The 23,629-nt window shown below is 43.0% G+C and overlaps 1 protein-coding gene and 1 pseudogene across 1 annotated transcript in view; one reads left to right on the top strand and one right to left on the bottom strand.

Moving 5' to 3' along the window:
* Positions 1 to 23,629, top strand: part of LOC124613678 (hematopoietically-expressed homeobox protein HHEX) — a 162,676-nt gene that overhangs the window by 104,725 nt on the left and 34,322 nt on the right. Inside the window, exon 2 of the mRNA XM_047142395.1 lies at positions 18,690 to 18,925. Within this exon, the coding sequence (XP_046998351.1) occupies positions 18,690 to 18,925 (236 nt within the window). The remainder of the gene's footprint in view (positions 1 to 18,689; positions 18,926 to 23,629) is intronic.
* Positions 19,431 to 19,548, bottom strand: LOC124614355 (annotated as a pseudogene).

Below are 23,629 nucleotides of genomic sequence, written 5' to 3'. Positions count from 1 at the left end.
TCCGCAATTCCCTGATTAGTAACTGGTGAGCCAAAACATTAAGAACAGTCTCCACCACTGCACTTAAAGTCTCCTGCTGGCGTTGTGAGAACGTGTCACGATAAAGAAAGAATACTGGCTGCAACGGATGTAAGTGCAGATATTTTTATATGTGGTATCTCAATATGTACACACCTCAGTTTTTTTTTTTTTTTTTTTTTTTCTTGCGTCTAACAGTCTTCCTACGAGCAAGTCATGTAATTTACTCCTGAATTCTGCACGGTCGTAATTGCACCACTAGGTGGACTACCTCTGTCAGTGTAGACTAATCGTTTTGCGTCCACATTTTACCACCTGATTTGCTGCCCAGGGGAAAATAAGCGTTAATGACTTGCTCTGGCTACATGTTCTTGGAGGCAGTTACGAACCTAAAAACGCACTACTCCTAAAAGATGTAGTTATTAGTCTGAAATAATGTTGTTTAGTACACCGTCCTCCGTTAACAACAGAAATATCCTCACCTATACCTGTTACACCATGTATAAGTGGAGGAGAGACCAATGAGGAAGTTCTAGCGATAATAAGGGTCGAAATGGAGGAATACATACACTATCGCAACCAATTTTGACAAAGGGCAAATTGTTACGGTAGGCGTCTGCGAACGACCATCTCCGAAACAGCGAAGGTCGACTGTTGTTATCGTGCTACTATCGAGAGCATCTATGGAAAGTGGCTGAATGTCGGTCAAACCACGAGTACGTGACAAGGTGTGTTTACGTCTCATCACAATATTTCAAGTTCGGAGGCTTGTAAGGGAGGAAAGGCGACATGTCCTCGGAGTCTTTCGTGCTGGCATGCTTCAATAAAATTTTCTCTGTTTACAAGTTGCTTCATTTCGATAGCTGTCTCCGTCATCGTCCTCAGCAGTTGAAATCACTCATTCAACTCCTGATGACGACGGTGGAGACACCCATCGAAAGCTGGAGTGTTCGATATGACGCGATTTGCATATCGAAAATATTTCGTTGAAGGCTAGGCGACGGTGCCAGCCAGAGTAGCCGAGCGGTTCTAGGCGCTACAGTCTGGAACCGCGCGACCGCTACAGTCGCAGGTTCTAATCCTGGCTCGGGCATGGATGTGTGTGATGTCCTTAGGTTAGTTAGGTTTAAGTAGTTCTAAGTTCTAGGGGACTCATGGCCTCAGAAGTTAAGTCCCATAGTGCTCAGAGCCATTTTAACCATTTTTAGGCGACGGTCTGTGGCAAATCTGACGACAGCGTGCAATATTGGTGCAGACGCAAGTGTGTGGAGCACAGCCTTCACAGAATATTGTTGAAATAACGCTTCAGCTGCAGAAGGAGGAGATAAGTGTTTAATGACCGTTCGATATCGAGGTCATTAAAGACGAGAAGGAAATCGGTCATACCCTTTGAAAGGAAACGTCCCTGCATTTGCCTTAAGCGACTTAGGGAAATCATGGAAAACCTCAATCAGGATGGCTGGACGCGGGTTTGAACCGACGTCTTTCCGAATGCGAATCCAATGTGCTAACCACTGCGCCATCTCGATCGGTTGCTTCGCAGCTGACGATCCGTATGTGTTCTCCTTTTGACCCAACAGCATCGTCAGTTACGATTGCAGTGGCCGCGGCCTCATCGAAATTGGACCGTGGACCAATGGAAACGCATCGCCGAGTCCGATGAATTATATTTCTTGTTAGACCGTGTTGATGGTCGTGGTCGTATACGCCGTCATCCAAGAGAACGTCTGCTCGAAACATTCAACACGCCACGGACACAGGCCTGTGGGGAACGTATTATACTAGGAGGGACATTCACGTGAGCTTCCATTGGACCTGTTGTAATATCGAAAGGACTATGACATCTGGTGGTGCAAGTCAATATTACTGCAAACTACCTGCATCCCTTAGTGCTCGATGTCTTCCCCGACGACGATGGCATCTTCGAGAAGGATAGCTGTCCGTATTAGAAGGTTAGAATCGTGCTGAACCCGATGCATCACATCTGAGACGCTATCGGGAGCCAGCTACGCGCCTACAAGCTACTGGTCCGTGATTTACCGAACTGCTTGGCTTGACCATAAACGTCTGGTGCCACATACATCCAGAAACCTATCAACAACTTATCGAATCCACGCCACGCAGAATCGCTGGTGCCTTTCATTCCAAAGAAGGATCAATAAGATATAAAGCGGGTCGTCATAAAGTTTCGACTTGTTCGTGTTGTTACGTATCTGTAAATTTCAGTCCAGCAGATTTTTTTGACGCATTGCGTTGCACCTTACTGAGCAGGTTCCATTTGTGCCACAGACATGTTTCCGTAGTTCAGTACTTAAGAAATGTGAATATTAGTTCAAGAGTAGGGAATACTCAATTTCGTTTCAGTGAAGCATTGCGACGAATCGCTTCCAGAGAAGGTAAAATTTTATCTACCGTGTCCTGTCTGCAGCTTCTAGAAGTGACTAATTGTTACAGAGGCCCTATATGGCAATAAACAAACGTCTTATACCTTAAGACATTTTAACATTATCCCTTGCCACATTCAATGGCTGCGAATCTATTGCAATATTTCTGTAATTCTGAAATAATACTATCTGCAGGGAATGGAAACACCGGAAGTATGAAATACAGGAGCACTCAGTAAGGAGGTTTCTAAGTTGCGAGGGATCTTTCGAGATCGATATGGTCTTCATTCACTGAGAAGTGGCTGTTCGCTGACCAGAAAGAGAAACTTTTTTGTAGGGAGCACATTGTGCTCATGTGGGAGCGATCTAGATGCTTGTAAAACAATAAACTGGTAGCCAAGATCGTAGAAATTCTTTTTATTCCATGATTACCGATTTCGGCGAAACTAAAGCCGCCATCACCGGATATTAGGACACATGCAGGTTACAACATCAAGGCAAAAAATGGTGATATTAATAGTGCCTACAGCACGCAGGCCTTACAAAATTGTCGTAAGTAGCATATAGGCGTCCAAGAGAGATGACATTATAAATGTTAAGTGTCTCCATCACATGCAAGCGCAAGCTACGTACTTACGACCATTTCGTAAGGCTTGCGTGTTATAGGCAACTATTAATATCATCATTGTTTGCCTTGATGTTGTAACCTGTATGTGTCCTAATATCCGATGATGACGGCTTTAGTTTCGCCGAAACCGATAATCATGGAATAAAAAGAATTTCTGCGCTCTTGGCTACCAGTTTATTGTTTTACAAGAAAAAGAAACACGAGTGTCTTTGTGGCCAATGGACAAAGTTAAAGGTTTTTCATAAATATTACGTTATTCATTATCTATCAGAGTCACAGAGGGAATGAACTTAAACAGTTGTATCTACAAAAAGACAGAACCCTCACCTCAAATATTTTTTTCTCTTTCTTTTCCTTGCGTTAATCTTAATTATTCAGCGATTTCTCCATTTCAGAGTTGCTGTTCACTCCCTAAACAACCGCAGATCAGACTGATAGACGGTGTATGGCTTTATGATTTTTACACTTGCAGTTGTCGTTTCTAAAACGTAATTTCAACTACGAACACCCTTAGTGATCGTGTACGCCATACGTTAGCGGTAATTAAAATGTGCTTATGAACAGATGAGTAGTTGTCGAAATAAGAAAGGCTAGAAAGAAGTATATGGTTGTCGGAATAAAACAATCAGCAAGCATACGGGCCAAAGTACTGCAGTTTTATTGCATTGCTTGTGTAATTTTTTCTGCACTTACAATTTAGTAGTTCACCAGAATACCGCAGCCTCCGTTCTCGCCAAGATTTGGGGTGGAAAAGTGTCCCAGAGTCTTAATAATCATCTATTGTCTTCTGTAATAATCATCTGTTGCCTTCAGTATGAAAATATAAAACATAACCCAGCACATTTCAGGTAAATGTCAATTTAATAATCTTGTTCCTCGGAATACGTTACAGGGTTAAGCTGGTCCTACATCCACGTGTTTTCTACTAGTGACGTTAAATTTTGTAAATACAAATTACCGTACTTACTTACAGACATTAAACGACCTGGAGGGAGTGAAAAATTGGTTAAAATCAGGGTCAAATTAAATGAGGGGAAAAGATGTCTTTCGCTACACCACCGCAGTAATATTATGAAAGCAACTTTCATGTACAGAATGAAGTGATATGATCAGTACAGTAATCGTAAAATTCGCCTGAAAATAAGAGACAAATCAACGCCAAGCAAAAATGAGCAGATGTGTATGTCAAAACATGCGGATGTAGACCAAATAACTGTAGTGATAAATTTCAGTATATTGGTAACTAGTCACTACCGTTGCATTAGTCGTAACCACACTAAAATACGATGTAGAATAGCACCAAATGGGGAGGTTGGTGTGAGGTGAACTAAGGCATCCCGCCCTAGGTCATGTGGTTAAACAGAGAGGCAAATTGTTTGAGAACTGTTAACGACAGAAATATGAAAGTCCCGAAGGAAACTGTTGTGAAATTAACAAAAGACGTATGCATATAAAATGACACTTTCAAAATTAATTTGTAAAATCAGAAATACCCGGAGGAAAAGAGTAAGGATAAACGAGAGTCCAGAAGTCCTGTGTCAGCCTTCATTATCCGCAAATAGGCTGAATACAACGTGCTAAATATAGATCGAGTGCTTGCTCTGTGTGTACGTGACTTCTGCGCGCACGAAGCTCGTCCATCATGCGGATTTTGACGGAATGCAAGCAGATGCTTCATTTTATCGGGATTACACCGCTCCATCAATCTTGCACCGAGAGGGTAGGAATGCGCCTTATCACCACAGTATGTTTGACGCATACTTTCCGAAGAAAAGGTTATCCAGTTTTAAACCCTGCACTTGATGCCAGACTGATTTGTTTGTCGTTTCGATAGTGTATCTGCGTCGAATCAAGTCCATGGCGGAAGCACCTGTGTTGACGCAGCAGACGTTAGCTACGGAACTACGCCACTTACAAGCTCTCTCGAGAGAATAAACCTACTTCTAATAACCAGACCAGAGACATAATCCATTTCATAGCTGATCCTGGTGCGTGATAAGAGAGAAACACGTTCGTAGGTCGAGCAGTCGATCTGCATTTTTAAATATTTCTCATTTTTCTCAACCACATTATCATGTTTTATATATTACTGTCCACCGAATAACCGTTAATTTTCAAATGTAAACAATGGGTTCACGAAATAGCTAAAATGAAAAGCTCAGTCAAATAACACCAGTGCAGAATAGGATATACAGGGTGAGTCACTAACTATTGCCACCTAGAATAACTCCGAAAGTATGATAGAAGCTGAAAAGCTTGTGTGACAAAAGTTGCATGGGACAACGGGGGCCATAATATGTCGTTGGTTTTCCGTTGCTAGGTGGGGTAGCGTCAGAGTTACAAAGGTCAGTTTTTTTTTTTTTTTTTTTAGTGGGATGCTATAGTTTGGTACTTATTTTCTGATAGCGGCTATCGAGACGAATCTCATGATGGCCCTTAAGGCCCTTTGATGGTCAACGAAGGTCAAAAAGGTGGCATAAACGTGCATTTACAGAGGATGTTCTAAGTGATGATCACTGGTATCAATGTAGTGCTGCAATCTTCTTATCGTGTTGCGGCCCCCGTTGTCCCATGGAATATTTGTCCCACAAACTTTTCACCTACTATCACACTTTCGGAGTTATTCTAGGTGGCAATAGTTAGCGACCCACACTGTAGAGGTAATAATGAATACATCAGCAACAGAACTTGTGAGTCAGCGGAAAGAAAGGTATTACTGCCGTATGTGCGCAACAGTGTTACAAACATATCTTGTAAATCTGTAATCTACCACTGATTAACCGTTCTTTCAACTAAGATAGACATCATTATGTAAAGTCATCATCATATCTAATTTTGGTTTAAGCATCCTTGCCTGTTCCAATTTTAGGTAGACTGCAGCTCATCTTTACACCTCTTCTTAGAAGCTCAACATTTCTTTGCCTGTCTTGTATATCCTCATGGTAATTTAGGTATTCTTGCATCTGACCTCCTTTGAATGTGTACATGCCATTTCTTTCTGTAGTCATCTAGTTTCTGAAGTATGTTATTGACGTCCAGTTCATTTATAATTTCACTGTTCTTTATCTGATCTAAGACACTGTAATCAGCGAATGGTCTTGTGAGTCTCCTCTCTACTGTTTCAATCCTTCTTCGTCGACTAGTGGTTAGAGTCTAAGCATCTGACCCATACGTTAGAACTGCTACTGCCATTACATAAAATCTTACTACTGTCTCTTTCCTAACTTTGAAGATAAAGTAATATACGCTGCCTACAAAATGTTAATTTTTTGCAATTTTTATTCTTAATCATTCAGTCTAGTATTACATCCCAGGTCTTTAGAAGTATTCAATTCTTCCAACGATTTATCGTCAGTTATGATCTTTGCTCTTAAAGCCTTCTTCCCATGCAATGCCATTCGTAGGTCTATCGTTAGATAGTGTCACATTATAATTATATGCTACCTTTGCAAGGACGAAATTGCACTCTGTAATTTATCTTCAGCGTTCGCTAAGATTATTTGATCATCTGCAGACAAGAGTGTATTTATAACTTTATTCTTATGCTATGATGGACTTCTTTTTCTGCCAAGTATTTGCGACGTCGTTTTTGCACATAGTACATAATGTAGGTGATTAAAAATACCTGTACCTCACCCCTTGAGGGGTGGTTCTCGCATACTGGCTTCCTTGTTGTAGTAGGATTTTGTTGTTCCTGTATATTTTGAAATACACTTCATGGATACTGAGGTATACCATACTTTTCTAAAATTTCCCATAATTCAATTCTGTTAACTTTGCCAAAAGCTTTCTTATAGCAAATAAAGACTGTGTATGTGGGAGGATTGTATTCTCTGTGTTTTTAAATTATTTTATGAACTGAAAAAACACTAAACTAAGCAAGATCTTCCCATCCAAAAGCCATTCTGTTCTTGTGTAAGAAATATTTCTGAAAGTATCTTTAGTCTGTTTGTTATTACAAAGGATTAATATTTTGATAATTGTCACACATTCTGTGGTTCCTTTTAACAATTAATGGGATAAGAACTGTAGTTTGCCAATCTTCTGGCGTGATACTGTATTTCTAAGGAGTATTCACAAAATTTAATAGGTTTAAAAGTAATGAGCCCAAAGCATATTTAAATAATTCCACTGTGAGACTGTCTTTCCCTGTGCATATTCTATTTCAAATGTCTTCAACACAACTTTTAAATCTTCCATTAATATAAGACCAACATTCTCATCACTAACTGCAGTTTTCAGATTTCAATCATCATCTTCAAATAAACATCGGAAATAATCTAACCAATCATTTTCATCTTTATTAAGTTGTTTCAACAACTTGTAGGCTTTAGTTTGTTGCCCTTGTACATCATGCTCCATTATACTCAGAAGTTTCTCAGCTTGGTCTCTCCTCTGAGCGCTGCTGCGTGCCGCTTATACTCGCTGTAGCCTTATTGTTAGCTTGACTGCAGATGTTTCAGATATGTTTTTTTTCTTATATTTTACTTTTATATTTCATTATTTTCCTTAAAGGTACATCAGCGGCTTTTTGTATTCTTCATTTATTACATTCCACTCTCCATTAATGTTCTGTTTCAGTTGCACGTCTTTCAGTATTTCATCTAAAAGTTTCCTGTATAATCACCTAACGCTTGTATCTTGTAGCAGGTTTGTTCTATAAACTTCTACTTATGTTTGCTTTTTATTGTTTTTATTGATATACAGTGGGATTCTTGTTTTTCATGTAGACTCTGGTTTCCTCTGTAGACTCTGGTTTCTTCTATTAATGGAATGGCTTTCCCATTTGTAATAAAGTAATCGGCTATAGATCTAGTATCCCTAGTACTCCATGTAAATTTATGATTATCTTTATGGGAAAAAAACGAATTTTTATTCGTAACAACTATTTCCCAGCACAGTCTACCTTGCAACACCCTTGCAAGATTTTCAGACTGTTTCTGACCACCCTGTAGACCCACTGCTGTTCGCATTCTACACAAATGATCCAGTGAACAACGTCCCAAGCTCTATTGGGCAATTCATGGATGATTCTGTTGTCATTTCTAAAATATCGTTGGACTCTGAAAGCAAATAAACAGAAAATAAGCGATTGTAGATAAGCTGCAAGACTAGAAAATTGTAATGAAAAGTAGAGTTTTACGTAAATATTAGGAATGTTAGTAATGCTGTGTCTTTTTTCTAATAGTCGGCATGCCCGTTTTATAGCTCAGAATTTATCTGCTTGTGGTGTCGTACATGAAATATCAAGCAGTAACAGTTGGAAGGGCGTTAGCTTGTATCTCATTGGCCGTCTTCAGTAGAAATCTCGTCTTTTGCAGCTGATATTACCGTAATATTGAGTGGTCCTGAGTTTGATTTTAACACTAACATACTACGTGATTTACTTCAAGAAACTGATAGAGACACAGGCAATGGAGAATTTAATGAAGAGGGAAATTTTCATGTTGCGTCCAGAGATAGCAGTAATATCAACGAGTACGTTGAAGCAGCAAATGAAAAAAATTGTTCAAATGGCTCTGAGCACTATGGAACTTAACATCTGCGGTCATCAGTCCCCTAGAACTTAGAACTACTTAAACATAACTAACCTAAGGACATCACAACATCCATGCCCCATGCAGGATTCGAACCTGAGACCGTAACGGTCGCGCGGTTCCAGACTAAAGAGCGTAGAACCACTCGGCCACACTGGCCGGCCTGCAGCAAATGAATCTGATCAAGAATCTGAGGGTGATCGTGAAGAGAAGCAGAAAACTCTCCACTGATTTTTTGCGTGAAGTACTCTCGGAGTCACAATAATTATAATAATTTGTAACTATTGCATAGCATAAATTATGAGTTGTTTTCCCACAAAATTTTAAGCTGTAAAATTGTCATTACAGGGAATAAAACGGGACATTTTATACTTATTTTATATGTAACGTACCGCTCAAATTCTAATAATAATTGTAATTTACTCGTGCGCAATCTATAAATTATGACTTCCTTTGATTAAACTTTTGAGTAGTGAAATTTACAATGGTTTAGATGTCACATAACTCCCCCCCCCCCCCCCCCCTTTAGTGTTCTAGGGTCAATTTCAGTGAATCCATACTTGAGGTGAATGTCAGCCAACTCATCACCAATAAACTAAAAAAAAATGTTCAAATGTGTGTAAATTCCTAAGGGACCAAGCTGCTGAGGTCGTCGGTCCCTAGACTTACACAATACTTCAACTAACTTACTCTAAGAACAACACAGACACTCATGCCCGAGGGAGGACTCGACTCTCCGGCTGGAGGGACAGCGCTATCCGTGACATGGCGTCTTAAACCATGCGGCCACTCCGCGCGGCCATATCCTTACTTCCGTGTATCATTGTTTATCATTGTTAATGTATAACTAACACTGCCGGAAAAACAAATCCAAGACAGAACCGTGGAGAACTGAATACCTGAACAAGGGTCAAGAATAAATTCGCCATTACTGTTTTCAGCAGCAAGCAGCATCCGTTGAAAGGAACCAGCCTGTTTCCAAATAAGACGCACGGCGCATACCGTCGACATTTGCAATGTTGCACTACTTCCGTCAGTGCAGTACAGATACAGTGAGAAAAGTAGAGTAAGAAATCAAACGGAATGCAGTTCCATTGTAACGAAGCACCGAAGACCACGGGTTCCTTTAATCATACTATTAGGAAAGTATCCCTGAACAATGTCCGAAATTTTATGGGTGGACTTTGGATTCGCACTGCTCACATGTAGATGCAAACTGTGCCATTCGCAGTCCTGTCACCGCTCACTCGCCTCCCATCCCCAGTCCGACAGCAGACTTGCGCAAACGGTGGCCGGCGGCCAGGAGCGGCGGACGCAGGAAGCAATTGCGGCGGCGCGAGCCTGCCGCTCTCGCTCACAAGCCGTGGACGCGTTTCCTGCCGGGCAGCTCTGCGCGCGCCCATGTTTAAGCAGACACTCTCTCGAGACGCGCTCGCCTGTACGCTGCTACCAGCGTAGGGACCACCGCGCGCACTGCCTTTGGGAGCCATTTACATGTGACATCGCACCTAGTGACTAAGACAGGTTTCACTTTCACAATAATAAATTGCACTGTAAGGTGTCAGGCAAGTCCAACACCTTCCATGAAAACCCTGACATGATAGCAAATCCGACAGTATGTCACATAGCTCCGAATAAATCCTGACATTAAATTAACCAAAGTAATACGATCAACGAGTGAGCAAATGGAATACCACAGACTAACACAAGAACGCCTAAATGCATGTCATACCTTCCCACCGTGAAACAGACGCAGTTCCGAGGGGAGAAACGAGAACAGAAGCCGAGAGCAGAATTGTGTAGGCTAGGAAGCCCTACGATAAGGGACGGACACCCACGTCGCCAGCTGACCGCCAGAAAGATAGAGCCCTCTAGAAGAACAGTATAGATCTTACGACAACACTAAAAGGGCCACACCAGCTGCAAGTTTTAGCGTGAGACTTTTTCGCGTCTCTGTTACGTTGCAAACGTTAAAAACATTGCCCCACCACGAAAAGTATAACGTTTCTCATTGGATAGACAGAATTTTTTAGGCGGAGCTTAAGGTTAACATTGAGACCCTGATTGGTCAATTGAAATCACAGCCAGATAGCTTTCTTTAAACCAACTTCGGTAAATTGTAGAAAGGAGAAATTAGGGGAGAGTGGCTTCTGAGACAGCGAGGTGTGGAGCAGCGCCGCCTGCCATCCCCTGACGCTGCCTAACCAACGACAAGGTAATGAACGCACGCGATGCAGCACAACAGCGCATAAAGCTTCACTCAGAACTGCAGAAGTCTCATCTGTTACACCGCCGTTTTGCGTAATGCTAGTGTCGATCGTCAATTAAAGCTCATGGTATTCACATTTGCTACGTGAAGTTAAAATCTGAAACGCAACGATTTTTCTGTTATATAATTATTGAGAAGCCACTGTAATTTACGACAAGTTAAATAAGTAATTAAAGATAATTGAGGGTCACTGTAGACCATTTTAATAGTTTTCTCTTTTTATGAAACTTAACTTAAACCTAGATTATAGATGTGATATGGCATAGGTCATCCTCCGATCCATTGTACAACTTGGAAACCCATTCAGGGAATATTCGTTCACATTTTTGTTGAACGCTGTTGGTTTTTATCATCCTGTATTAAAATATTTCCTTTCATCAATAGTGCAATTTATAAACAATGTTTTGTGAGTAGAACAAAAATTCCAATGGTAAACTTAACTGCTTTTTCGACTTTATTTTACCAGCTAACTAAAAGTAGGAAAGCCTTGAACCCCTTTCACTAAATTTAGTTAGTATTAAGATTCTTTTACACGGAGTGCAGTGGAGCTGACGCTGAAATCATTAAGTATTTGATTATATCATCGCTAGTCTCACTGAACTCTTCTGAACTCTACATGTCATGTGTGGTCTGGCGTCTCCTTACCAGCAACAGGTCCCAGGTTCAAACTAGTCAATTCCCTAAAAACACACTCAGAGCGTCGTTGCGCGAAAGTGGTAGGGAGACACGACTTAGAACAAACAGACACCACGCAGAATGTTAGAGCCCATAAAATTAAGCTTACTTGATTTCACAATATTGTAACGACGTTTTAACCAAGTTGACAGCTTTAAATACAAAGAAACTCAAAAATAGTTAACTAACGGCTAAAATTAAAAATTTATGTGTTAATAAGATCAGAAAATAGGGAGGTATAGCTTGCGCATGACGCGGTGGTCGAAAAGCGACGACCAGTTTTCGTCCAAAGCGTTGGGCGAGTTCATTCGTTTGTTCGGAAGGGGAGGCCAAAATGCGTTTTCCACCTTGCGGCCGGACAGCGAGGACAGAATTGAGGCGCGCACTCTGCAATCTTTTTCAAACGGTTATACAATAACTATTCGGCAAAAAATTTCATTTTTGCTTTACTTATAGCTATATATGTCAGGTTCATGATGATGTGCCCATCATTTCATTAATTGTCATAGTTATTTACGTCAAAGTAAGACAATGAAAAATAGAGGTCGCTATGATTTTGCGTTTGGTGCATATTACATAATACACTACTGGCCATCAAAATTGCTACCCCAAGAAGAAATGCAGAAGATAAACGGGTATTCATTGGACAAATATATTACACTACAACTGACATGTTATTACATTTTCACGCAATTTGGATGCATATATCCTGAGAAATCAGGACCCAGAACAATCACCTCTGGCCATAATAACGGCCTTGATACGCCTGGGCATTGAGTCAAACAGAGCTTGGATGCGTGTACAGGTACAGCTGTTCATGCAGCGTCAACACGATACCACAATTCGTCAAGAGTAGTGACTGGCGTATTGTGACGAGCCAGTTGCTCAGCCACCATTGACCAGACGTTTTCAGTTGGTGAGAAATCTGGAGAATGGGCTGGCCAGGGCAGCAGTCGAACATTTTCTGTATCCAGAAAGGCCCGTATAGGACCTGCAACTTGAAGTCGTGCATTATCCTGCTGAAATGTAGAGTTTCGCAGGGATAGAATGAAGGGTGGAGCCACGGGTCATAACACATCTGAAATGTAACATCCAATGTTCAAAGTGCCGTCAATGCGAACAAGAGGTGACCGAGACGTGTAACCAATGGCACCCCATACCATCAAGCCGGGTGATGACGAATACATGCATCCAATGTGCGTTCAGCACGGTGTCGCCAAACACGGATGCGACCATCATGATGCTGTAAACAGAACGTGGAGTCATCCGAAAAAATGACGTTTTGCCATTTGTGCACCCAGCTTCGTCGTTGAGTACACCATCGCTGGCGCTCCTGTCTGTTATGCAGCGTCAAGGGTAACCGCAGCCATGGTCTCCGAGCTGATAGTCCATGCTGCTGCAAACGTCGTCGAACTGTTCGTGCAGATGGTTGTTGTCTTGCAAACGTCCCCATCTGTTGACTCGTGGATCTAAACGTGGCTGCACGACCCGTTACAGTCATGCGGATAAGATGCCTGTCATCTCGACTGCTAGTGATACGAGGCCATTGGGATCCAGCACGGCGTTCCGTATTACCCTCCTGAACCCACCGATTCCATATTCTGCTAACAGTCATTGGATCTCGACCAAAACGAGCAGCAATGTCGCGATACGACAAACCACAATCGCGATAGGCTAAAATCCGACCTTTATCAAAGTCGGAAACGTGATTGTACGCATTTCTCCTCCATACACGAGCCATCACAACAACGTTTCACCAGGAAATGCGGGTCAACTGCTGTTTGTATATGAGAAATCGGTTGGAAACTTTCCTCATGTCAGCACGTTGTAGGTGTCGCCACCGGCGCCAACCTTGTGTGAATGCTCTGTAAAGCTAATCATTTGCGCATCACAGCAATTTCTTCCTGTCTGTCAAATTTCGCGTCTGTAGCACGTCATCTTCGTGGTGTAGCAATTTTAATGGCCAGTAGTGTATGTTGCTGTGTATGAAATGTAGCTAACATATTGAATTTTTCTTTAGACTTGGGTAGAGTTATCTACCTTTCACCAATCTCGAGAAAATTGATCTGATATAGTACACTCATTTGCGATCACGTCGCTCCATCGATAAAGCCAGAGTAAAATTCGTACGACATTCTTCATATTTCATAAACAGTTTCTGATATCGAAATGAGATTTTGGCAAATGATAGCACGCAAAGAGGAGAGTGTATTACCATATCGTTATTATGTAAAACTTCTTTATCTACCGTGTTATTCCAATAACTACAAACTTTTTCGGCGAAAGAATTTAGTTTTTAAGGACTATCAATAGCTGGGGAAAGGAGAAATTCTATGGGTTTTGGAACAACAAACAAGTTTTTTGGTACCAAGTATGTGCTGTTTCATAAGCTACTGACTTCACATTTCCTCGATTTCTCACTTAATAAACTTAATGAACCACTGTTTCAGAATTCTCCCGCAGCTGTGTCTGCACAACAATTAGTGAAGCGCAACAGTGTAAACTCCGCTGTATTTTGACAAAAGAAGCAAATTTTGACATGGTAAACAGAGAAATGAGTAGGTTTTACTCAAAATTCGCCACTCATGATGCTTCTCTGAAAGTTACAAATGGTTAACAGACCAGGCGAAAATAGAAAACTGCATTTCTTGTTCGAATTCTTTTTTGGATACTAACGAAAGTAGATGTGACAGTAGGTCTTTTTGAATGGTCATCATGCAAGTATGGGCGTGGAGGGGTCCCATTTAATCTTTACAAAAAATATGAGCGTAGGCTTCAATTTAGAACGGCACTTTCCACTTCAGCGCCCGACGTTTCCCCTACAGCGCTCTGAGCGATCCCCCAACCACTGCCGCTCTGCCCACACTTCCTCAACCGACTGCGCACCCAGCAGCCACGGCATTCTGCGCGCACTGTGGGAACGGTTTCAGGCCCCCACCGATGTTTCCCAGGAGGGAGTACCTCGAAAGACATCAAATCCTCTTACTACTGGGCACCCATCGCCCCATCTTCTATACATATATACACTGCTCTGCAAAACTTAGAGGACGGGCCAGATAAAATAACATAACACGTTAACTACTTAGTGGAAATAATGAAAGTGCCGGAGCACGTTGCCAGAGGTCTCCCAGTCCTGCATAGAGAGTTGGACGTCACGCCGCGTGACATCAGCGTGACAAGTGACAAATGGGACTGGCAACACGACTCGATGCGGTTGAAGGAACGGAAAAAAGACAGTGTGTGTCAGTCAGCGAGCAGTTACAGTGATCTGTGGAGGTGTTCATCGCAACAAGATCCGCAGGCAACATGTGGATGACTTCACCTAAATCTGGATGGCGCAACGGGGTCTTGAGATCTGCTCCCTCCAATTGCATGTCCAGTGGCTGAAACACTGCGTCATCTTCCCCTCTAAAACTGTTACAAGAGCGAAGAGCAGAAAATCACAATTTCTCTAAGAAATTGGTTAACATAGAATATGATATACATCTATCCATCCTCTGGGTGGGAGCGATACATTTTTGCCCCAGTTGATGTTGAAGTTAAGGTGACTAGCCAAACCAGTCCCACTCTTCAAAACATCATTGGGATGTTCATTTTTTTCATGGTTTGCAAAAAAAAAATCATTTTGTAAAATCTTCACTTATTACCATACTTGCCGATATCATTAGCTTAATGATAGGTCGTCTACTCAGCATTGCCCCCAACCTGCACCTCCGGTAACCAGTGCCCCAGTGCTGTGCACCACTTGCATCTCCGGGTAGTGATAACTAATTACACATTGTTGCTACGCAGTGAGGATTTGTTTCCTTGCTGCTAATAGAAACTCACGAGGCAATGAGTTGGTTAACAGCCCTCGTCAGTTGTAGGAAGCTGGTCTTCTCGCATCTCGGGTGGAGACGGTGTCTCCAAGTGTGCTTTAGAAGTCGGTATTCAGTCATAGTTATTGATCAACCAAATCGGAATTCTGATCGAGGCTGTTCCGATTTTCTGGGCGAGTGGGGCGCTTTAGTGAGTGTGCACGACGGCCTTAGGCAGATAGAGGCCTTTTATCAGGTCATGCATCCAACAGTTAGCTGGAGATAGGTTCAACCTACCAAGTGAACTTAGTGACGGACTAGAATTGCTTCAGTGGGAATTTGAGTGTGGTGTTTTTGTGTGTGACTATTTTCCTGTTTACGATGAACTGTTATCCTGCTTTTCTTTTCCGAAGGTTATTGGCAACTATCACTTTCTAATTTGATGTAAATTTCTTCCGAGCAGGCCAAAGTTTCAAACTAGGGAACAGGAAGAAGTCACTTGGGGCTATGTCTGGTGAGTAGGGTGAACCAGGAACCAATTCAAAGCTTAATTCATGCAGTTCCGCCATTGTTGTCGCTGATGTGCGGCATGGTGCATTATCCTGGAGAAAGAGCACTTTTTTTCATGCCAACTTTGGCGTTTTTTCAGCCATCGCAAGTTTCAAATGATCCAACAATGAAGCATAGTAGGGTCTAGTTATGGTTCCGCGTTTTTCCAGATAATCTATGAGAAATTTCTGGGGCAATTCGAAGAAACAGTGGCCACCACCTTGTCAGCTGACAAAATGATCTTTGCCTTCTCGGTGTATCTCACCAGCCTTTACCCATAGTTCTGAGTGCTCTTTGGACGTTGACGTGTAATGGTGGATACAGTTTTCATCAACAGTCACAAATCGCCGCAGAAAGTCATGGGCTGCGATTAAACACGGCAGACATTGTATTGAAATGTTGTGCTGAGTGTGCTTTTGATCGACTGTAAGCAGTCTCGGCACCCACCTCGCACACAGCTTATTCATGGGCTACTCTGCATGCAGGATGTTATGCACTCATTCAGCTGAGATGCCTACAGTCTCATCAGTCCACGAATTTTTATTCGTCGATCTTGCATTACCGTATCATGGATATAGTCAGTAGTTTTCTTTGTGGTGACTTCACTGGCACAGCCGGAGAGCGCTTCGTCATCAGTACTTGCCCGACCATCTAAATCTACATCTACACGGATAATCTGTAAATCACATTTAAGAGCCTGGCAGAGGGTTCATCGCACCTCCTTCACAATTATCTATTATTCCAATCTCGTATAGCACGCGGAAAGAATGAACACCTATATCTTTCTGTACGAGCTCTGATTTCCCTTATTTTATCGTGGTGATCGTTCCGCCCTACGTAGGTCGGTGTCAACAAAATATTTTCGCATTCGGAGGAGAAAGTTGGTGATTGGAATTTCGTGAGAACATGCCGCCGCAACGAAAAACGCCTTTCTTTTAATGATTTCCAGCCCAAATCCTGTATCATTTCTGTGACACTCTCTCCCATACTTTGCGATAATACAAAACGTGCTGCCTTTCTTTGAACTTTCTCGATGTACTCCATCATTCCCATCTGGTAAGGATCGCACACCGCGCAGCAGTATTCTAAAAGAGGACGGACAAGCGTAGTGTAGGCAGTCTCCTTTGTAGGTCTGTTACATTTTCTAAGTGCCCTGGCAATAAAACGCAGCCTTTGGTTAGCCTTCCCCACAACATTTTCTGTGTGTTCTTTCCAATTTAAGTTGTTCGTAACTGTAATACCTAAGCATTTAGTTGAATTTACGGATTTTAGATTAGACTGATTTATCGTGTAACCGAAGTTTAACGAGTTCCTTTTCGCACTCATTTGGATGACCTCGCACTTTTTGTTATATAGGGTGAACTGCCACTTTTCGCACCATTCATATAGTTTTTTCTAAATCATTTAGCAGTTTGTTTTCATCCTCTGATGACTTTATTAGTCGATAAACTACAGCGTCATCTGCAAACAACCGAAGACGCCTGCTTAGATTGTCTCCCAATTCGTTTATATAGATAAGGAACGGCAAAGGCCCTATAACACTACCTCGGGAAACGCCTGAAATCACTTCTGTTTTACTCGATGACTTTCCGTCAATTACTACGAACTGTGACCTCTCTGACAGGAAGTCGCAAATCCAGTAACATTGCTGAGACGATATTCCATAAGCACGGTATTTCAATACAAGCTGCTTGTGAGGTACACTGTCAAAAGCCTTCCGGAAATCCAGGAACACGGAGTCGATCTGAAATCCCTTGTCAGTAGCACTCAGCAGTCCATGTGAATAAAGAGCTAGTTGTGTTTCACAGGAACGATGTTTTCTAAACCCATGTTGACTGTGTGTCAATAGACCGTTTCCTTCGAGGTAATTCATAATGTTCGAAAACAATATATGTTCTAAAATCCTGCTACTTGTCGACGTTAACGATATGGGCCTGTAATTTAGTGGATTACTCCTACTACCTTTCTTGAATATTGGTGAGACCTGTCCAACTTTCCAGTGTTTGGGTACGGGTCTTTCGTCGAGCGAACGGTTTTATATGATTGTTAAGTATGGAGCTAATGCATCAGAATACTCGGAAAGGAACCTAATTGGTATACAGTCTGGAGCAGAAGAGTTACTTTTATTAAGTAATTTAAGTTGCTTCACTACTCCGAGGATATTTACTTCTACGTTACTCCTGTTGGCAGCTGTTCTCGATTCGAATTCTGGAATATTTATTTCGTCTTCTTCTGTGAAGGCATTTCGGAAGGCTGTGTTTAGTAAATCTGCCTTGGCATCACAGTCTTCGATAGTATCTCCATTGTTATTGCGCAGAGAAGGCATTGATTGTTTCTTGCCGCTAACATACTTCACATTCGACTTGAATCTCTTTGGATTTTCTGCCAGGTTTCGAGACAAAGTTTCGTTGTGGAAACTTTTATAGACGTCCCGCATTGAACTCCGCGCTAAATTTCGAGCTTCTGTAAAGGAAATTTCTTAATCCGGAAGTAAATGGTCTTCAGTGATAGTGCAGAGTCTGTGTGAACTTCATACAGTTGTGTTTGGATTTGGGTGGCAGGCCACCTCTACAAATAAAAATGTTTCACAACAGTAGGAAACTCTGTTTTCTTAATTTGCAGTCGCAGTTGACACACAAATTCAGACGGCTGTCAACAACGAACTGCAAACAGTACATTGTTGAAATTCTTTATAGTAACAAGGCTACCAGCCATGAAGGTGGAATAAAAATTTTGCACTCTTTGGTGGAAATTATCAGACTTACCAAACCACCTTCGTAACTGTAGACGTAGTGATGCAGTGTAGTGCCTGAGTGTGGACGCCTGTTGCAGACGCCGGCGGCCGCTTCTGGAGCCCAGTGGGTGCCAGCTGCCACCTGGGCGGGCTGCTGTCCAGGCACCACCACCACCACCACCACCAGCACGTGCACGCCAAGCGCAAGGGCGGCCAGGTGCGCTTCACCACGGAGCAGACAGCGGCGCTGGAGCGCAGGTTCTGCGGACACAAGTACCTCAGCCCCGAGGAGCGGCGGGTGCTCGCGGCGCAGCTCAGCCTCTCCGACAGGCAGGTCAGCTCACCTGCACAGCTAGCAGCACCAGCAAGCAAGGGTGGCAGAAAAATTTTATTTATTGTGCGGATACGTTAAAGCGGGAAACACTCAGTTAAATTTGTAAGTTATCTGGGGATATATAAGGGCAGAGTCGAACTGAGCTTGGATGATAGACACCGCTAAGCCATTCCATGCTACTGGGTGGTTATAATTAAAGTGCAGATACTCGCAGATGTCCAATGCGGGATGTAGTTATATGGCGTCAAAAACAGGTAGTTACTCTAATGCGTTAATGCGGAACCGATTTCCTCTGGAAAAACCACAACTACGTCTACAGGCCACAAGTGGCCCATCGGGACCAACCGACCGCCGTGTCATCCTCCGAGGAGGATGCGGATAGGAGGGGTATGGGGTCAGCACACCGCTCTCCCGGTCGTTAAGATGGTATTCTGGACCCAAGCCGCTACTATTCGGTCGAGTAGCTCCTCGATTGGCATCGCGAGGCTGAGTGCACCCCGAAAAATGGCAACAGCTCATGGCGGCCTGGATGGTCACCCATCCAAGTGCCGACCACGCCCGACAGCGCTTAACTTCGGTGATCTCACGGGAACCGGTGTAGCCACTGCGGCAAGGCCGTTGCCTACTCTTGAAAATAATTAGTTCCAATTTTGGTCACCACGAACAAATCTGACGCTGTGAATGCAAGAAAGACGTATAGAAATATTTCCATATGTAATGGAAGAGGAACAGGACGTAAGCAGAAAAGCTCAAACAAGTGCGAAAGGCATATTGTTGATTTTATTATAAACCGCCGCTTACACAGTTCGTTCTGTATGAACACCGGAGGCCTCGACTAGATGCTGCATCCGTGAAAAGACGTGATCAACAGTTGCTCGCAGCAGCTCTGGTGGAGTCTGAGCGACATACTCCTGTGTACTGGCCATCAGATCTGGTAGAGAGAGACAGACTGTGTTCTTGGTAAACGCGTTCTTCTAGATATCCCCAGAACCAAAACTAACGGATTCAAATAAATTGATCCGACGAGGGTTGCCCACAAATTAATGCACCGCATTTTTTTCGGTCGAAAACAATGCTACGAATGCGAAACGTTGCGTATGTGTGATTTGAAGTCTCCTGAGTGAACGTGCCAAGTTTCCGCCACTTTCGACAGATAGCGTAGCTGCAGGACAGTTTCAAAATGGCGTCTGTAGGTGATGTACGTTACAAGCAACGTGCCGTCATTGAATTTCTCACTGCAGAGAAAGAAACTATGGAGAATATTCACAATCGCTTATGTAAAGTCTAAGGAGGAGCTCCACGGTTTGCAGCGGCCAGGGAAACTATCCACGGCTGTCACACTTTACATGTTGCAGCGAACTGAGGACAGACGCATTACGACTTGGCAATGGGTGCTGCATCTATCAATCAGCAAAAAAAATTCACACGGTGAATCACTGGCCACCAGGAAAGGGTTGGTACAGACAGTGCACACAGCCTGGCTTCACTCTGTAGGAAGGCCATAGAACGGGATGGAGATTAAGTGGAAAAAAATGGTTCAAATGGCTCTGAGCACTATGGGACTGAACTACAGTGGTCATCAGTCCCCTAGAACTTAGAACTACTTAAACCTAACTAACCTAAGGACATCACACACATTCATGCCCGAGGCAGGATTCGAACCTGCGACCGTAGTGGTCGCGCGGTTCCGGACTGCGCGCCTAAAACCGCTAGACCACCGCGGCCGGCCCGATTAAGTGGAAAAATAGAGGGTGTAAATAAAATACCATTCTTTCGTGTGTGTAATTATCATTACGTTCAGTAAACAATTGTTAAAGAAAAAATTGTTTTCGGGGCAACTCTCGCACAAGCCATGCAACTAGAAAACCTCTGGAGGTAATGCGTCAGTGGAAGGTTGCATTGAGCAGATCTATCATTGGGCGAGAGACGTCAGGTATTTCCCCATTTTTGATGAAAACAGTGGTTTCCACACAGTTACGTTCTAATAGCAGGAATCCCATGCTGTACAGCGAGGTCTCGATAACGTGCAGACGTCACGGGTCACCTGTCAGGCCCTCTCGGTGTATTCTCTTCAAAGACAAACGAACAGAGAATAAAGGTGCTTGTGAATCCACGCCACACAATCACATACAGCGAGTGCATTGGCTCTTCGTGCACAGCACGCGATTTAGCACAACCCCAAATTCGGCACTTCTGTGTATTCAGTGAACCCTGTAGCGTAAAATGTGCCTCATCACTCTATAGAATATTGACCAGACACATGTCGTCAAGATCGATCCACCGCAGACACCAAAGACCAAATACAGAACGTTGTTGCAGATTATGAGGTTTCAGTTGCTGCAGCTTTGGATCTTATAGAGGTACCAGTGTAAAATAGTCCGCAAAACTTCCCTTAGTGTTGACACTGAATGAGCACTAGCACTCCCCGGGGTACATGCTGTGTGGTCACTTACAACAACAGCAACCTCGTCAATAACTTTCATTGGGACAGGACGCCTTCCTCTTCCTGGTGCCACAACACGCTTACCTGTGTTTTCCAATTTCATAACCATCTTCTTTAAGCCATTTAATGATATCAGGTCTCGCCACAGACTTTCCAGTTAGCAATACTCTCTCAATGCAGAGCTGTAATTGCTGCTGTTCGCATGAAACAGTTTCACTATAAGCACATGGTCTGTCTTCTGGATAGCCATAGCGTTCACTCACGCTACGGTTTGCCAGATGACACCGTGGATGTCACACCGTCATACAAAGGGTGCTCAGCGCCAGATTTGGACCTGGTGACCATAATTGGTACTAATTCTTCTTTCAGTGTAAACCAGTTCAACGTTAACGCATTACAATATCTACCAAGTTTCGCTGTCATACGATAATTACGGCCCATCCTGGACCTCTATGAATAACTGCACTTTCATTATAACCACCCGACACTTCACTTCTATGCCAGAGTTAATTAATTCTGGTGGCTGGCGAATGGTGGCAGCTAAAGTCTCGGAAAGCCATGACCAGATGTTTTCAAAACGTGAAACATCTAGAGAATGCTCTCGGCAGTCTAACACTCTCAGTATCGAGGTTCATAAGGGCAACAAGGGCAACACGTGTCCTTCCATTACTTATTGTTAGTTGAAACATAACATTGAAGAGACGTTGAAGGTAGCGTGCAACCACCGACCTTAATCCATCATAAATGACGGGTGTACGAATCGTTGATGATTGTGTTGTGTGTCCGATGCCATTCCTTATTATTACACCTGATGCTATGCCCATTGTGACGATGGAGACTGTAGTCTGGCAGCGTTCGTTCTCTTCGAAGCCTCTGCGCACTGCGATGATCGACTCGTCTCAAAAGACGACGTATTGCCACTCTTGTATCCAGTGTTGTTGTTTGGGCTCTCCATTGTAACGACGTATCTCTTTGCTGCCACGGTACTGGAATCCACACCAGTAATCGCCGATCCTAAAGCTCGTAGTAATCCAGACGCATTAGCCGTGTGCGGCCGCTGGAATCCTGCCTTCAGTTCAGTGTGGCCGACCTGAACTTGCCGATTCCATATGTGCATGGCAACCCAACCAACGCGAGCAACAACAAATCACAGTCTCTACACCCGACGATGTCGAATTCAGACATATGGGGGTAGGCGTTTCTCCTTCTTACTCTCAGCGTATTGTGATCTCCTCAAAAAACAATTTAGATGGAGTTCCTCCAAGTCCTAAAGGTAACGGATGGCCAAATGAAAACCGAAAACCCGCTTCAACGGGACAATGGAATAAGTGAGCTGTGACACACAAAAGTTAAAACACCCAGGAATGCCGTCCGACAGAATCATCCTCTTACACGATGATACCCGCCTGCACAAGGCCAACTGGATGAAGGGTACGCTTCAGCGATTTGGCTGGGAAATATTGGAACACCCTCCGTACAGCCCGGGTCCTCCTCTGTGTGATTTTCACATTTTTGGTGACCTTTTCAATCGGACTAGGAAGTGCAAGCACGGATGCGGTTGTGAATCTCAGCAACCGATAGCGTTCTACGAACCAAGGAACTGATTGTCTCGTCTCCTAGTGGGATAAATACCGTAATGAGCGCGGTGATTGCATTTATTAGAACCGTTCCATGGTCCCGTTGTGGCGGGTGTTCAGCTTTCATTTGGCTGCCCCTCATATTTTGTGCTGTTGCGTTGAACTGCTAATAATTTGCATGTCCAAACAGGTAGTACGCTTCATACGAATGTGACGCCTACTTCATGCAGTTCTAAAGGCTAGCAATGAATTATGTCCACATGGTTCTAACATCTGGCAGCAAACTGAAGAAAAATATAAAGCCACGAACAAGCATTACAGAAAACATACTTCTAACATGCACAGGACTGCATAGGTTAGTTGTTTATGAGATTCGTTTTCGAGAATACAACACTTGACAGTTAGCAGATGTACAGACACGTAAATGCAAATTGCCCTAGTTTGCAGGAACGCGACTGGTGCCTTAACTCTGCGAATTTTGTTCAACAAAAATTTTTTTACGTTACGGGAAGAATATAAACTGTTTCTGGAAGATAATTCCCTCTCGAATAAAGGTATAATTTCAGAATTTCTGTACCTGATGTAGGTTTCATTGAATGACGATTTTCGTAAATGCTTACGGCAGCCTACGAATTACATGTATCTGGCAAAATGACATGCTCTTGGAACAACCGGCAAAAAAAA

Source organism: Schistocerca americana, chromosome 4 (assembly GCF_021461395.2).
Source record: "Schistocerca americana isolate TAMUIC-IGC-003095 chromosome 4, iqSchAmer2.1, whole genome shotgun sequence".
Taxonomy (NCBI): domain Eukaryota; kingdom Metazoa; phylum Arthropoda; class Insecta; order Orthoptera; family Acrididae; genus Schistocerca; species Schistocerca americana.
The sequence above is the reverse complement of the archived record's forward strand: the minus strand, read 5'-3'. Positions and strand labels throughout refer to the sequence as shown.